At 37.3% G+C, this 17,911-nt stretch overlaps 1 protein-coding gene across 7 annotated transcripts in view; it reads left to right on the plus strand.

The window, feature by feature from the left end:
- Positions 1-17,911, plus strand: part of LOC149802147 (uncharacterized) — an 88,808-nt gene that overhangs the window by 63,209 nt on the left and 7,688 nt on the right. For all 7 annotated transcript variants that reach the window (XM_089956553.1, XM_089956549.1, XM_089956550.1 and 4 more), the window contains 2 exons: positions 18-107; positions 10,307-10,408. In XM_089956553.1, the coding sequence (XP_089812679.1) occupies positions 18-107; positions 10,307-10,408 (192 nt within the window). The remainder of the gene's footprint in view (positions 1-17; positions 108-10,306; positions 10,409-17,911) is intronic.

The following is a 17,911-nucleotide window of genomic DNA, read 5'->3' on the forward strand; positions in this document are numbered from 1 at the left end:
TCTATGCTGTGTTGCAGGCATTCCTAGAGATGCTGGCAGGGGTGACAGGTGGTCAGGTTCGGTGTCTTGGAGATGCTCACGCTCTTAGTAGGAACTTCTTGCATCATGTAAGTTTCATATAATGCTTGCAGTGAACATTAAATATTAAATTAGCATGATCATGTTTTGAGAATTTATTCATATTTTTGAAACTTCATTTCTTATTATTATACTTTTGAACAAATTAATGTATTCCTCATAACAATAACGATCTTTAATACAGATCAAGGCTGAGATTGATTTCATGACAATAATGATTTTAATGGAGATCAAACTTTAGATTGATTTCATGACAGTAATGATTGTAATGGAGATCAAAATTTAAATTGATTTCATGACTAATGATTTTAATGGAGATCAGAATTTAGATTGATTTTCATGACAGTAATGATTTTAATGGAGATCAGAATTTAAATTGATTTCATGACAGTAATGATTTTAATGGAGATCAGAATTTAGATTGATTTTCATGACAGTAATGATTTTAATGGAGATCAAAATTTAGATTGATTTCATAACAGTAATGATTTTAATGGAGATCAAAATTTAGATTGATTTCATAACAATAGTGGGTCAACTTTCTCTGCATTCCTATATGTATAAGATCACGTTTTCCAATGAAGAACACCAGTGCAGGTTGTCTCTGTCATGTGAATGTTACCCTGACTCATGGACAATTTTGACTGTCTATTACAAGGATAGTACAGATAAAGGTAGCAATCATTTATCAATTTCCATCATCACTGGAACATTCTTTTACAGTCATCAAGATAAATATTATTTAATTGCAGCTATACCTCACCCATTGCTATTGCTTGGGTTATTACTTTTTCATGTCCAAAATTCTGGTCTTAGTGTGATGTGAATACATCCTCCAACAGAGTAGAAAATTATCAATAAGACATAGTCCATTCGTGCTTCCACCATGCCTGTGCAGAAACATCTTTTTTGATGCCATGTTAATGGTTCTGTCATTACAATCGTGACCAGAGAAAAACTGTCTGTTGCAATTTTATACCATGTTTGATTCTCCCTTAAGTTATATTTCATGAGTGTTAAATTCATCCATCTCATCTTCTGTTCTTATGCTGGTAACCTCTGCCCTTTTTCAGTAATTAGTTCTGGAAAGGTCTTCTTGGGTTACCACATTGTATCCCATCTTTAGGGATTAGGGTACACCCCTCTTATTTTAAAACTACTATAGGTTTACAGGTAAGTCTTATGTGTTAAGTTATAACAAAACATAGGCCCATCTGTAATTAATAGGAATTCATAATTCTGTTTGCAAATAATTGCCCAAATATCATTTTCCATTTTTTTTCTTCTCTATTACATTTTCTTTTGATCCACACATGACACATCACATTTTTATTACATGTCTCTTCATCACTCCTAGAGTACAGTAAAGGTTAAACAAACGAACTTCTTCTTATTAAAAGAAAGGAGAGTGAGAAGACAGGAAAATTTTCTGAGTAATTCTTTGTATGCCATTGTGCATAAACTAGCATGCAGTACAAACCGGTGAGGTGCAAATACACTGGTGTGTATATAACATGTAGTACATATGAATAGGTGAGTTTCATGTGTGAAAATTACACAATATTGTTACATGTATTATTTTTATGTTATTATTATTGTTCTCTTTCAAAAAGATTAATTCAGGGAACAATTGTATATTCTGTGCAAATGCACTGGGGTGTATGTAGCACACAGTATATACAAATGGGTGAGTTTCACATGGAAAAAATAATGCAGTATTGCTATTATTATTGTTCTCTTTCAGATAGAACACATATTTAAGAGAACAATGTTGGGACAATCTTTTGGAAGGTGTGGCCACAAGAAGGGCCCTTGGGACACTCACTGAGACTGCCTCACTTGTTCAAAGTGTCCTTGTAAGAATCGTTGTACATTTTGCACCAAACAGATTAATGAAACAGGAATCTATCTGATTCCAGACATACTTATAGAGGGTAGAAGAAACTTCAATCCCTCTTATCATCTGAATTTTCAGGTTTTTCTCTTACTGAGCAACAGGAAGGAACACACTGTCAGAAGACTGGTTCTTCAGCATGGAAGAACACTCTTGGGTCCCAGTAGCCTATAAGACCATTCTGTCTGGAGACAGGTAAGGCCCCTCCTGTAGAAGGGTGTTAATGTTCAGGAAGTAGTTTGCTTCCTCCCGAAAGGGAAGAGAAGTCAAACACCTATCACGTTTTCACATTATTGTGATGCTGCCTTTCATGAGTAGAAAAGAGCACCATTTTGTCTCAGGATAGCATTTTGCTGCCTTCCCAAGGAAGGAGGTGCACTGCTCATTTCAGGATAGCATACTGCTGCCTTCCCAAGGAAGGAAGTTCACTGCTCATTTCAGGGTAGCGTACTGCTGCCTTCCCAAGGAAGGAAGTGCACTGCTCGTTTCAGGGTAGCGTACTGCTGCCTTCCCAAAGAAGGAAGTGCACTTCTCATTTCAGGGTAGCGTACTGTTGCCTTCCCAAGGAAGGAAGTGCACTTCTTATTTCAGGGTAGCGTACTGCTGCCTTCCCAAGGAAGGAAGTGTACTTCTTATTTCAGGGTAGCGTACTGTTGCCTTCCCAAGGAAGGAAGTGTACTTCTCATTTCAGGGTAGCATACTGCTGCCTTCCCAAGGAAGGAAGTTCACTGCTCATTTCAGGGTAGCGTACTGCTGCCTTCCCAAGGAAGGAAGTGCACTGCTCGTTTCAGGGTAGCGTACTGCTGCCTTCCCAAAGAAGGAAGTGCACTTCTCATTTCAGGGTAGCGTACTGTTGCCTTCCCAAGGAAGGAAGTGCACTTCTTATTTCAGGGTAGCGTACTGTTGCCTTCCCAAGGAAGGAAGTGTACTTCTCATTTCAGGGTAGCATACTGCTGCCTTCCCAAGGAAGGAAGTGCACTGCCATTTCAGGGTAGCATACTGCTGCCTTCCTAAGGAAGGAAGTACACTGCTCGTTTCAGGGTAGCATACTGCTGCCTTCCCAAGGAAGGAAGTGCACTGCCTGCTCCTTTCAGGGTAGTGTACTGCTGCCTTCCCAAGGAAGGAAGTGCACTGCTCCTTTCAGGGTAGTGTACTGCTGCCTTCCCAAGGAAGGAAGTGCACTGCTCGTTTCAGGGTAGCATTCTGCTGCCTTCCCAAGGAAGGAAGTGCACTTCTTATTTCAGGGTAGCATACTGCTGCCTTCCCAAGAAAGGAAGTGCACTGCTCATTTCAGGGTAGCATACTGCTGCCTTCCCAAGGAAGGAAGTGCACTGCTCATTTCAGGGTAGCATACTGCTGCCTTCCCAAGGAAGGAAGTGCACTGCTCATTTCAGGGTAGTGTACTGCTGCCATCCCAAGGAAGGAAGTGCACTTCTTATTTCAGGGTAGCGTACTGCTGCCATCCCAAGGAAGGAAGTGCACTGCTTATTTTAGGGTAGCATTGTGTGTGAGGAGCAACAGTGTACTTTGATGAATGAAGAAAATGAACTGGGCTCTGACATACCTATGTTTCCTGACCAGGCACCGGTAAGTTCATCAAAAGTGACTGGTCAGTGTATGATGGACACTGGTTACATCATACCAGCCACCAGTCATAATCTACTAGTTGCCAAATTTACACCAGTCATCACTCAGAGGTCTTATAGTATGAGGATAGGGATCAGAACAAAATTCCCTCTATCCACACTCTATCATCATACCCTGTACTAGATTGGGAGTCTGCCAAGAGGGTCCAGACTAGGAAAGTGGATTGGATCGATATCCCTCTTTCCTATTATTTCAATGAATCCATATGGAATGTGGGGCCCTCCATTGGTAATTGGTCCCTTATGCCTTCTTAGGCTACTGGACCTTGGACCCACAGTAGGGTCCTGCCATCATACTTTGTCAGGTGGCATCCACAAGGAAGGTTGGAGGAATAGCATCATCATTGAAAGACAAGCGGTATCATCTTCATCCTGGAACTTCTAGAACACATAGAGCCCGAACTCACCATGATGAACACGTATGGGAAATGGCACAATGTGCTTCTGTATCACTTACTCTGAAGGATATATTGATGCCCAGCCACTCTTCAGCTTGGTTTGTTCTAAATGATGATCAACGTTAATGAGTTTGAGGTAGAAACAACTCATTTGATGCCTCCTATCAGGCCTGGCAGCTCCTGGTCACCAAGAAAAGCGGGAAATCTTGTATCATTATCAATCTCTTCCCATTAACCAGTTTCATTTGAAGGAACATTTCAAGACGGAAACCTCTTCCTCAGTTTGGAACATAATGCATCTATCAGATTGGGCTGCCCCCAGCAACCATCAGGCTGCCAATTTGCAAAACCTGATTTTCCTCCACATTAGAAATACCTACATTTTTTCTTGGACCAGGAAGTCTTTCAGTTCCAGGATTTGCCATTTGGAATCATTCTTCACTCAGAGTCTTCATCCAGTTTTTTTGAATTGCAGGATCCTATCTCTGATTACTGGGAACCCTGATTCTCCAGTATTTGGATGACAGGGTAATTCACAGTGTTCAGGTTCAGTTCCTCCATCAGTATCTGTTCCGTTGTTGGTTCACATTAACTCATTTGGGTCTTTTATACAATCTGAAGAAGTCAGAACTCATTTCATCTCAGGACTTCATTATGTGGGGATGAATTTTCTCACAAACCAGAACTTAGTCCAGGTTCCACAGGATCAGATAGATTGAATCCTGGCACTTCTGGAGGCATTATGAGTAAAAACTTCATTGTCTGTTTGCCTTTACCTATCCCTATCGGAAACCTTGAAATTCACAGTGGGTCTGGTTCCCTTGAGATGTCTTCACATGTGCCCTCTACAGATTTTCCTTCTCATGAGATGGAAACTACAGAGATTTTTTATCAGCACTGATTTCTCATGGACCAGACTTTATCAATATTTTCACTGGTGGATGAATCAGGACAGATTCCTGTCTGGGGGGACCATGCATGCATCTAATCCTCATTCCTATCTGGTTGCTAACACACTGTGATTCTGGTTGGGTCACTCACTTACAGCTGGAGGGCATAATTCTGCAGGATCATTGGACTCTGGACAAATAATCTTTACACATCAACTACCTAGAAATGAAAGCCATATTTCTAGCACTATAAGGGTGCATTGCCAGTATAAGGTGGTCGATGATCTCTTCTGACAACATGCCTGTCATAGCTATTTCTGACATCAAGGAGACACAAATGCCCCTTCTCTTGGTGTGGAGGTTTGGAACTATCATTGCTGAACCACTTTGAGGAATATACCCTCCGAGTTTGCCACATTCTGGAGAAGAAAAACTATTAGCAGACAGTCCGTCCAGGTAGCATAAAATGGTTCTCATAGAATGTATTCTTCAACCCTTCATAATGGAGTCCTTTTTCTCACTGTGGAGAAAGCTCCTTGTGGACTTGTTTGTGACTAGGGTCAATGACACACTTCCCTTTTATGTCTCTCGAGTGTTATGTATATTTGATTTAATTATGTCTGTTTTAATATATATTTATTTCAATTTGCTTGTTTTCATTTTTAAAGTTTTTTATTTTTCATTACGTGCTATTGTAATGTAAATTTATTCACTGGAGATGATACTTTTTCCAGAAAATATTTTGACCTTGACTGTTCATTTTAGTAAACACCAGGTGTTTACCTAGATCCTGACCTTGATTCAAAATTAGTAGCAACCACATAAATAAGTTCTAATTTTATTTTTAAATGATTGGTTGTTGTCGAGGTCATGATGGGACTGCGTGTTTTAATATGTAAACAATTTTTAAAATTTTATTTCTTTGAGTAAAATAATTGGTTTTCGTCAGGGTCATGTTAAGCATATCTGATGTAAACACAATCACATGACTCCCCTTTTTTGATTTCACAACTTGGGGATTTTCGAAACTGCATTTTAGAATATGATATAACCTTTGTTTTGGAGAAATAATCTCAGTTGGGCTTTTTCTTTTCACTGGAAGGTGTTGTGTTGTTTGGAGTTATTTCAAATTACTTGGATTCAAAAGGATTAATTCTTTTTATCCTGGAAAATACCTGTGCTCATGTGAGATTCTTGGACAAAGACAGCTCTTATAAGAAATGTATTTAGATTTCCAAAACTGGAGTGATATTTCTTGTTTCTACAAGGAACTGTAGACTTCAATACTGCAGGTAGCAGCATATGTTGTCATCTTCCATCTTGGATTCTTCGTCAGTACTCAGACTTGAAATCAGTAGAACATTTTGTTATTATGACATCTACAATTTTATTAATGGATTATTCTTGGATTATTTTTGGATTTGATTCTATAACACTGCAAGTTCATATTTTTTCATTATTACAGAATTTTTTCAGGGAAATAAATTATTTTATTTTTCAAAGTTTGTTGTTTTCACTCTTTCTTGTGTTACTGTTTATTCAAGCCTAAACATGTAACACCAGTCCTGGATCAGAGAGCTTGGCAGTGGACACAGTTTCACCCTCCAGTGGGATTGTCTGTGTCCTCCCACCATTCTGACTGCTATCTAATGTTTTTTTCAAAAAGTCAGAACTCGCTCCATTGTGTCCCCAATGGTCATGGTTCAACGATCTTCTTGCTAGATCAACCCAGGTCTGTACCTCTGTCACAACACAGAGACTTCTGCCTACACAACAACCCACAAATTCTCCACTTCACACCTCATTCATCTCAAGCTGTCTATCTACCAGTTTTTGGGCTAGGTTGCCAGCTACATCATTCAAGCCAGGAGAGCTTCAGCATCCAAGGTCTATGATGCCAGGTGGAGAATCTTTTGTTCCTAGCTGTCCCTTTCTAACTTCTGTTACTTACTTTCTGAGATCAAAAGATTTTCGGTATCAACTATCAAGGGCTATAAAAACACCATTTCCAGCATATTTAAATTCTCTCAGGGCTCAGCAATCAGTTCAGATTCACACCTTGCTGATCTTATTAATTATTTTGAGGTGCAGAGATCTTTCTCCCACTCTCTTATGCCCAGATGGAATCTATCTTGTTTTTTTTTTTGGCGGGGGTGGGTGGTGTGGGTTGGGTTCCTTAACCAAAACCCCTCAGTGAACCCCTGAGTGAGGTGTCCTTTCAGAACCTCATGTTCAAGAATGTGTTTTTACTCACTTTGGCATCAGCGAGAAGGCACAGCGAAATTTATACATTGTCTTTTGACGCTGGCTGTCTCCGGTGTAATGGGAATTATGAATCCGTATCTCTCCTTTGTCAAGCAGGACTGTTAGCCAAAAATCAGTTACCTTTGATGGCTCCATCACCTGTAGAAATTCCCAGTTTCAGTCAAAACTGTGATGGAGATGATCAAGATATGATTATATGTCTAGTTGGGGTACTGCTTTTCTATTTAAACGTGTCAAAAGGTAAAAGAAATGATAGGAAATGTCCCTTCCTCTTAAGGGCTCCATTGGTATTTTGCCTCCATTGTCCCATGATGGATTGTCAACACAGTCAAAAGAGCTTATCAGTCCCTTACTGATAGGGACTTATCTTTTATGTAACTGAAAGCCCATGAGGTTCGAGCTGTCCCTGCCTCATGGGCTTGTCTAAATCACTCTTCCTTCGAGGACATCATAAAGGCAGCATTTTGGCAATCCATACTATCTTCTCCTTCTACCTCCGCTCATTAGCACAACAAAGTGCAGGAATTATTTTCTCTAGGACCCAAAGCTGCAGCACAACATGTGGCCCATTGAGACACCAGCAATGGGTAAGGTATTGCTACACTTTTAATGTGGTTTTTTGGGGTGGGTGGAACTAATTTTAGATGTGCAATACTTACCCATCACTATTACATAATACCTTCTTTTCACCCCACTCTGATGTGGGAGGTCATGTATTCGATCCCCTGCTGAGTCATACCAAAGACTTGTAAAAATGATACTAACAGCTGCCTCGCTTGGCGCTCAGCAGCAAGAGGTTAGTGTTAGGACTAGTTGGCCTGATGTCAGGATAATGTTACTGGGTGCCACATCATACTACATGTCTGCGGCATGATGCCCCAGTGCTACACAATGCTATAAACTGCCACACTGCAGACACATCATAGCGATATGACTGAAAATTGTTAAGCTACATTACAAATCCAAATCACATACACACACTCACCCCACTCTGATGTCCAGGTGTACTATTTTCTATGGGGGGCCCCAAGTGGCTGAGTGGTTTAAAGCACTCTCCATTATGGATCATTGCCATCTCACCTCTGTCTGCGTGGGTTTGAGTCTCGGATTCGGCTAATGTGGGTATGTGATAAAGCTTGCCAGTAGCTTCTTGTGGGTTGGTGGTTCTTTCCGGGGTTTTCCCAGGTTCTTCCTCCACCATTAATACTGGTCGCCATGTATAGCCCATCGTGTGCTGAAAAATGGCGTTAAACCCTACAATAACAACAACAACTATTTTCTATGAAAAAGATGACTATTTCTGTGCAGGTACGAAAGATGCAAAACTGGACCATATCTTCTTGACAATTCTCCACTCTGTGGGAGGAGGTAATCACATTGAATGGGTGAGAATTTTCGAAACAAAAATGATGAACTTCATAATAATGATGGGTAAATATTGCATAATTACCCCTCCCCCCAAAAATACGTATTTCCCAAATTTACATACTAAAGCATGCAGTGGTTTAAGTTAAAGTGCCCTGAGGACAGGTCCTTTCTCTCTGATCGATCTAAATACTTCAACATATCTGGGTCAATGTAGTTTGTTAGCAGTAGTCAGTGGAAGAAACAACATAAACCCCGATCTGCCAGTACATTATGTAATGGCAGCACTGGGTCTGTGTTGTTGGCAGCTAGACTTGACTTATGGGAATAAATTAAAAAAATAATTTTGCTTTTTTATAATCGGTGTATCATATGTTTGTAAAACACAGATACCATGTATTCTCACTTATAAGAGAAGTCCGATTGCAAACTACACAGACCCAGATTTGCCATCACATCTGTGCACCTGCAGATCTGGGTCTGTGCTTTTTCTTAGGACTAATCAGTCAAACAAATGACATAGACCCTGATCTGTAGGCACATCATGTTACAGCAGATCAGGATCTATGTTGTTTGCAGTTTGACTCAACTTATAAGCAAGTATAGCAAATTCCAAGTAGTCTTGACTTCATTTGCCCTTTTAGTGTCAGAAAGTTGGAATAGAAATTTGTTGGCTTGCATTGCAGAGGCATAAAATAACGCAACCTGATTTGGCTAAGATGGAAATAATTCTTTACACGTTTTTTCTTCAGTTTTCAAAACACAATTCCAGTGTATGGTATGGCGATGAACAACTACTGACATGAGGATTTGTTTGCCCTGATATATCAGCATTGGGTTCTTGTTTCAGATTATTTCATTATTTTCCCATGCTTTCTGTTTCAAGCCATTTGAGATAAATATTTATGCATCTACATTAAAAATGTGCTGCTTACACTGGGGGTTATATCATCATGATCAAAGTCACAGCTCAGTATTTCAAGTTTTCCATCACAATTTTCATTCCACTCTGTAACTTTACATTAAGGGATGACATTTGGTATAGTTTTACATTACCATTCGATTGTGTCTTGTGTTGGGGTCCTGTCTTTAAGATCAAGGTCATGTATGAGTATTTAAATTTTGCATCACACTTCTTGATTCCCTATAAATGAAGCATCATGGGGTTAAGAAATGAAACTTGGCATATTTGTCATGTACCACATTGGGTGTCCTGTCTTCATGGTCATGGTCAGAGGCTAATATTTAAGGTTTCAGTTACATTTTACCTTCTGCTCTATACTATAGATATGTTTCAAATAAATGAATGAAATATTGTAGACCTGCATATTGTCACTAGAAGATGTGTTGCATTCCATATTTGGGGATCTGTATTCAAGGTCAAGGTCACATGGTCATCTTTAATGCTTGTTTTTTTTCTCTTCTGTTTTAAATCTTAAAGCTGTTTACCATTCATGGATGAGCAATGGGTCACTTATGTTTCTTTACTTGACATCATCTCATGTATCACATAGTTGTTTTTTCAAGGTTAAGGTCATTGATAAATTTCATCCTCTTTTCTGCACTTTTTCTCAAATGTCCTTGAGACAGGGACCTGAAACTCTGATGTTTTCCACATCTGTCTGGTAAATTTACAACAACTCTGTCACAATGGTCACAGTCACATTGCATTATTGTATACTTTTGGTGACCTTGCCACAGTAAGCAGGTGACAAAAATTCACAGAATTTGCTTGTTTGATCCACATTAGACTGTGTTGTTTATTTTAAGTTTATAGCTGGCAAGATGAAGGCAGCTGGTGTGAAGTCCGATGATCTGGCCACAGTTTTGAAGGCAGCTGAAGAATTGACTGTGGCTGATGATGCTGATGTTGTAAGTCTTGAAAAATTTCATAACAGTGTTATCATTATACAGTAAAACGCAAATTACCGAGCCTTTGGTCATTTAGGCTTTTTATCATTGAGAAAAATGTGCACCTAACCACAGGCAGTATAGACTTATATCCTTTTGCCATAATATCATGTACTGACAGATCACTGCTGTCACAGATCATCAATGCTAAAAAAAAAAAAACATTTTATACACAGGGCCAGGTAACTGGCTTTAAAAAATAACTTGCCCTGACTAAAATTCCACTTGCCCCATTGGGCCTTAATGCTTCACTTTATGTTTTTTTCCCCTCTAGTGTACTTAAAAGAAGAAATGTGTAAACTTGTTTTTGTTTTCTACAAGTTTTATTTTGGTTTTGTTTAATAAAAAGTAGTGTTTTCTAATGGTCGTGATGGAAACTAATACTAATTACCAAAATAGTTTCTTGCTGTATCAATGTCCTCTTTACTGACTAGATCTGAATAGTTCACAAGCATTTGAACTTTCCTGTTTAAACATTTTATCTTTACTCCATTGATTTGATACTGTTCAAGAGCCTGAACCCTTGTGCACACTCTGCAGTACAGGGGCTCACAACTTACATGATTTCCAACAATTTCAAAATACTTGTATATTCACTTGGAATTCTTAGTAATTGTGGCATACAGATCTGCTCTTTGGGGTGAGTGAGTGTGTGAAGTTTTTGTTGCATAAAGCCACTTTGCCATGGTAAGTACATAATGAATTGGATGGTGGCTTAGAAAGTCATTTGTCCATGGTAGATATAGAATGAATTGGATGGTGGAATAGCAAACCAATTAGCCATGATAAGTACATATGAATTGTGGCATAGAAAGCTAATTGGACATGGTAAGTACATAATGAGTTGAATGGTGGCATACAGATCTAGAAATTGGGTAAAATGAATATACATCGTTATAGATCTACATTCTGCATTATTCATTGGAGAGAATAATTTAATTGCAATATGCATTTAATCAAGGAATATATATATATATATATATATATATATATATATATATATATATATATATATATATATATATACAGTCAATGAGTCTTAATTTAAGTTTTCAGAGAAACTTGCATTATTTGACAATATTTGTTTTTTATTCATAAATATTGGACTATTTGCTGGTCTTCAGCTTTCCTTATAAGTCAGTGCACTGTCTGCATATTCCACAGTTAAGAGTTTAATGTTGTTTATTATGAGTTAATGATGGTATCAGCTGTCAGTTGCAATTATTTATAATTTATCAGTTCTTTTATTTTGCTCTTTTAAAGATATTTTATTCCTGTTTTAGAACCATATTTAAGTGTGTGAATTCTTGTTGAGGGCTTCTGATACATAGCTATTTATAGAACAAGATTTTTAATCATTAATGTAATAGCTACGTTATCATTGAACAAACAATTTCACCAACAGTAGACAATATAAGGTTTTGAACATTCCACAGCATGGCCTTAATATTTTATACAAATTGGCATGTGTTCTGAGTAGAAGTTCAATATTTGAAGCAAAGGATGTGTTGTTTTCTTGGACATTACTCTTTGATTTAATGATTCATAGACAGGTGAGTGTGACTTGGTTGATTAATTGTTGTGCAGGCTCCTGAATAACCAAATTCGATATCTTTAAATCTATTTTCATGTTCATTGACAGGTTAGATTACCTACTGTGGCTACATACAAATGAAATTATGGCTATTGGTAAATGGGTATGGTAATTGGGGTCCAGTAGTCAAACAAAGACACCAACATTGACAATTATGATGTGGGACGGACGGGATCTATCTTCCACCCACCCCTACTCCAGCATTGTAATTATCAGGGTTTGTGTCTTACATTGTAGGACTGTGAGTCCAGTTGTTTTAATGTTAGTCTTTGAACCCCTCTCCTCTCAATTTGTGTATCCATTTACATACAGTTTTAATTTCATTTGTAACCAGCCACAGTGAAAAAACAAGATCTGGCTCTGTCTGCGTGGGTTTGAGTCTCGGATTTGGCTAATGTGGGTATGTGATAAAGCTTGCCAGTAGCTTCTTGTGGGTCAGTGGTTCTTTCCGGGGTTTTCCCAGGTTCTTCCTCCATCATTAATACTGGCTGCCATGTATAGCCTATTGTGTACTGAAAATGGCATTAAACCCTACAACAACAACAAGAAGAAGATCTGGCATAAATGCAACCTTTTTTTTCTAGACTTAGATCAAATCTTGTCAAAGAAAGAATGAAATATTTTCAGGAAAAAGTATACATGTTATTTGCTTCTGTCAAAATCAATTTATTCAGTTTCCTGAATAAGATATAAAGCCATCAATATTTTTTTGTCATTTTAAAGGCATGCAGTGTGAATGCCTTCTGTTTCAGAGTTTACGTTAGTTACTTTGCACATGACTCTATTTATAGAAGTTGGTATACAACAGTTCTCTATACATTTTATACAGAAATAAAGGCAGTATGGTCTGATCACATGGTTATATTCTGACCAATGAAAATCTCTGCTACATTTTCCAGCTAATGCAATTGCAATTATTCAATATTGAAAACAAATGAAGTCAGAGAGCGTTAGGTATTTTTTAATAATTTCAATCAGTAAAGAGAATAGCTTCAGGTTTTATAGTCAGTTCATTTCACAGTGTCAGTGGATGCATCACAATTACAGAAAACACCCACTCTGTATTTCAGAAGAAATGGCAACAGACTGCTCTCGAAATTAATGGACTAAAATCCAGTGTAATTATTTCTGTTTCTCTATGGTGCAAAACATTGTCTTGATTGCTTTTATGAGTCATTAAACCCCTAGCTTAGATTCATCGTCAAACAACCACGTAGGTTTTGCTCAATATATTTAACCAGTAATGCATTACTCTTTAAGCATGAGTAAGGGATGGCTTATTATGTTATAAATATGGAGAACAGAAATAATGTTATTTTCCCATTCATATGTCACATGCTTTGTACAGACAGTTCACAGTTTGTCATAAGCAGAAGATGTTCATAAGGGTGATAGTCTACGAATGAAGCCCTAGCAGTGGGTTGAATAATAATAATTTACCAGTGTCTTTCAAGATTTGCAATGGAGCCCAGAGTGGCCGAGTGGTCTAAATCGCTTTCCGTTATGGATCACTGCCATCTCACCTCTGCCTGCGTGGGTTCGAGTCTCGGATTCAGCCAATATGGGTATGTGAGAAAGCTTGCCAGTAGCTTCTCGTGGGTCGGTGGTTCTTTCCGGGGTTTTCCCAGGTTCTTCCTCCACCATTAATACTGTCCGCCATGTATAGCCTATAGTGTGCTGAAAAATGGCGTTAAACCCTACAACAAAAAGAGTTTCAAAATGAAAATTTCTCATTTCATAAGAGCAGTCAAGGTTTCATCAGGCAACTTTAGATAATACATCATTTTGAAACAAACCTGATGGTAACTCAGAAGATACAGCAGGGACCAATTTAAATGTTAGAGGAGTCTCAGTCATGAACGGACTGATTTGATGACTATTTGACATTATCTACTATGATATTATGTACTGAGAGATCAGGGTACATGCTGTTTACCTGCTGTAAAACATATTTTTGCATTATTAAAATGTCTCAAATCTTTAATTGGAGCATATTGCAGTGTTTAATTTTGGCAATTATTCAGATAGGCATACCTTATACATGAGTGGTGCCCTGATTTGTTAATGCATTACTCAGATAGGCATACATTATACATCTGTTAATGCATTACTCAGATAGGCATATTACATTATACATCTGGGGGCGCTGAGTAGCCGAGTGGTCTAAAGTGCTCACCGTTCTGGATCACTGCCAGCTCACCTCTGTCTGCGTGGGTTCGAGTCCAAGGTTTGGCTAGCGTGGGTACGTGGGAAAGCCTGCCAGTAGCTTCTCGTGGGTCGGTGGTTCTTCCCGGGATTTTCCAGGGTTCTTCCTCCACCAGTTAATCTGGCCACCATGTATAGTCTATCTTGTGCAGAAAAATGGTGTTAAACCCTAGAACAACAACAACATTATACATCTGTTAATGCATTACTCAGATAGGCATACATTATACATTTGTTAATGCATTACTCAGACAGGCATACATTATACATATGTTAATGCATTACTCAGGCATATATTATACATTTGTTAATGCATTACTCAGGCATACATTATGCATCTGTTAATGCACTACTCAGACATACATGATGCATCTGTTAATGCATTACTCAGATAGGCATACATTATACATGTGTTAATGCATTACGCAGATAGGCTTACATTATACATGTGTTAATGCATTACTTAGATAGGCATACATCATACATACATTAATGCATTATTCAGATAGGCATACATTTATATCTGTTAATGTGTTACTCAGATAGCCATACATTATACATTTGTTAATGCATTACTTAGGCATACATTTTACATATGTTAATGCATTACTTAGATATGCATACATCATGCATCTGTTAATGCATTACTCAGATAGGCATACATTTCACATCTGTTAATGCATTACTTAGATAGACATACATCATACATCTGTTAATGCATTACTCAGATAGGCATACATTTCACATCTGTTAATGCATTACTTAGATAGGCATACATCATACATCTGTTAATGCATTATTCAGATAGGCTTACATTACACATCTGTTAATGCATTGCTCAGATAGGTATACATTATGCATCTGTTAATGCATTACTTAGATATGCATACATTATACATGTGTTAATGCATTACTTAGATAGGCATACATTATTCATCTGTTAATGCATTATTTAGATAGTCATGTGTCATACATCTGTTAATGCATTATTCAGATAGGCATACATTACACATGTGTTAATGCATTACTCAGACATACATTACACATGTGTTAATGCATTACTCAGATAGACATACATTACACATCTGTTAATGCATTACTCAGATAGACATACATTACACATCTGTTAATGCATTACTCAGACATACATTACACATGTGTTAATGCATTACTCAGGCATATATTACACATGTGTTAATGCATTACTCAGACATACATTACACATGTGTTAATGCATTACTCAGATAGACATACATTACACATCTGTTAATGCATTACTCAGATAGACATACATTACACATCTGTTAATGCATTACTCAGACATACATTACACATGTGTTAATGCATTACTCAGACATACATTACACATTTGTTAATGCATTACTCAGACATACATTACACATGTGTTAATGCATTACTCAGACATACATTACACATGTGTTAATGCATTACTCAGAGAGACATACATTACACATCTGTTAATGCATTACTCAGATAGACATACATTATGTCATTGACATTTTTTAAAGTACTGTTAATACCATGATTTTTAGATGTAATCAGCAAAACCAAAATCAAGTCACATAACGATACCAATGTTTGTTCAGTACCATGTCTGTATATAGGCAGATTTTGCTTTGTTCATATTTATTTCCAATTATGTAATTCTTCCTGAACATCGGTCTATTGATATTAGATTTACCAGTATTTTATTTGATGCAATCAAGTGATTACCAGTACATGTACGTCATTTTCATTGATATAATTGATCCTACAAGGGAATGTAACCCACATTATTGACTCAAATCTTTGATGAATATTTATAAAATACCATAGATTAAGCACATAATTATCATGTATTTGCAATACTATATTGTCATATAGTTCCTAAAAAAATGCTGTTAATATCGGTTAAAATTCAGATCAAAATACTTGTTGATCATCAATGATCCAAATTATAGTTTTGCAATTTAAAATATTCATTCTTAACAAGATGTTGTTTCAGCGTCTCTTTGATTATACTGATAATTGATGTATTGGTCTTTGATTTCTGACGACAATCCAAGCCAGTGACCATAACCGTTTAAACCCTGATACCAGTAAAAGACAATACCAGCACCCTTTTGCTCTCCATCATTAATCCAAATCAATTACAGTACTGGTTTTATGATCTCAGTTGGATTGAGAACCTCAAGAAATGATGTCCTCTCTCTCTTTGTATGTAAATAATAAGTATTAGCCAAGAGCATTGTTTAGATTGTTGTAATAATGGTTCATTTCAAGTTTTGTTAATCCTTTAATGTGACTTTTCAGGGTTTTTTTGTCTTTATTGTTAATTTTCTTTGCATTTCTTGTTTCCTTTTGGATAGCCTCATTTCTAGAGCTGGTTACCATGAAATATTTTGTACGGCAGTATATCACAGTATTTATGAACATACTGCAATACGTACCATGGTATGCCACAATTATATTAGGGGCGATCAGCTCAAAAGAAAATCACAGTGCCTCCCCCCAATCAAATCATCAGAGTGTGATAGTGGTTAAATTTGCACAGTGTAAATTTAACTAGAGTGAATTGATTAAGTGTACACTATAGCTGACACCGTGTACAAGAAAGATGGTATGCTGACATTAAATTGCATGGTCATAAAAATTGGAAGTTTTGATAACAAAGCCTTCAGTTTACTAGCTATACTATTGATATAATAGACACTTAATTTTTGAGTGAGATGCCATTCAAGATATTTATCAGAGAGGGACAGTAACCATAAAACATACTGACTTGACAAATGAGAAAAAATGTAGTAGACACAAGAAATCAAGTAAAATTTAAGCAGAAAACAATTGCGCTTTTGAAAATTTTAGGATGATTTAAAGTCACACAAAAGGAATACATATCCATAACATTAAAATACTCTATAAGTTGTCTTAATCTGAAATTTGTCCAAAAATGTAGATTTGAACCAAATATCTTTCAAAACATCTAATTTGGGCACACCATTGGTATACATTATGACATGAGTCAAACATGTAAAAAATGGATAATGAATAAAATTGTATTTGAAATATTCCAGATTAGTTTGTGACAAATACGACTGTTTGTTGGGGAAAAAAGTTCATTTAAAAAAATTATTTTGTCATATAAATTAATCAGGTAGTTACATTCCTTACTAAAGGAAACTACTGAAGTACTGATGCAGCAAAAAAGTACCATGGTATGCACCACCAGAAAAAGTACCACGGCATACCAGTAATACCTTGCACCTCTGCTCATTTCCCTGTTGGTGGCCTCAATAATTTGATCTTGTCTGTCAAATCTTGTCCACAAAGAGGTGTCAGCTGAAATACTTGACTCTCAATCTTGCCCACAAACGGGTGTCAGCTGAAATGCTTGTCTGTCAATCTTGCCCACAAACAGGTGTCAGCTGAAATGCTTGCCTGTCAATCTTGCCCAAAAACAGGTGTCAGCTGAAATGCTTGTCTGTCAGTCTTGCCCACAAATAGGTGTCAGCTGAAATGCTTGTCTGTCAGATCTTGCCCACAAACAACTGTCGGCTGAAATACTTGGCCAAAGTTCTAACTATATTTTATTTAGCATGTAAATAACACTGCATATTCATGTGATAACTTTGACAGTAGATATCATAAAAGAATCAACTGTTTAT

Source organism: Sinohyriopsis cumingii, chromosome 4, assembly GCF_028554795.1.
Source record: "Sinohyriopsis cumingii isolate HCF-2022 chromosome 4, ASM2855479v2, whole genome shotgun sequence".
Classification (NCBI taxonomy): Eukaryota; Metazoa; Mollusca; class Bivalvia; order Unionida; family Unionidae; genus Sinohyriopsis; species Sinohyriopsis cumingii.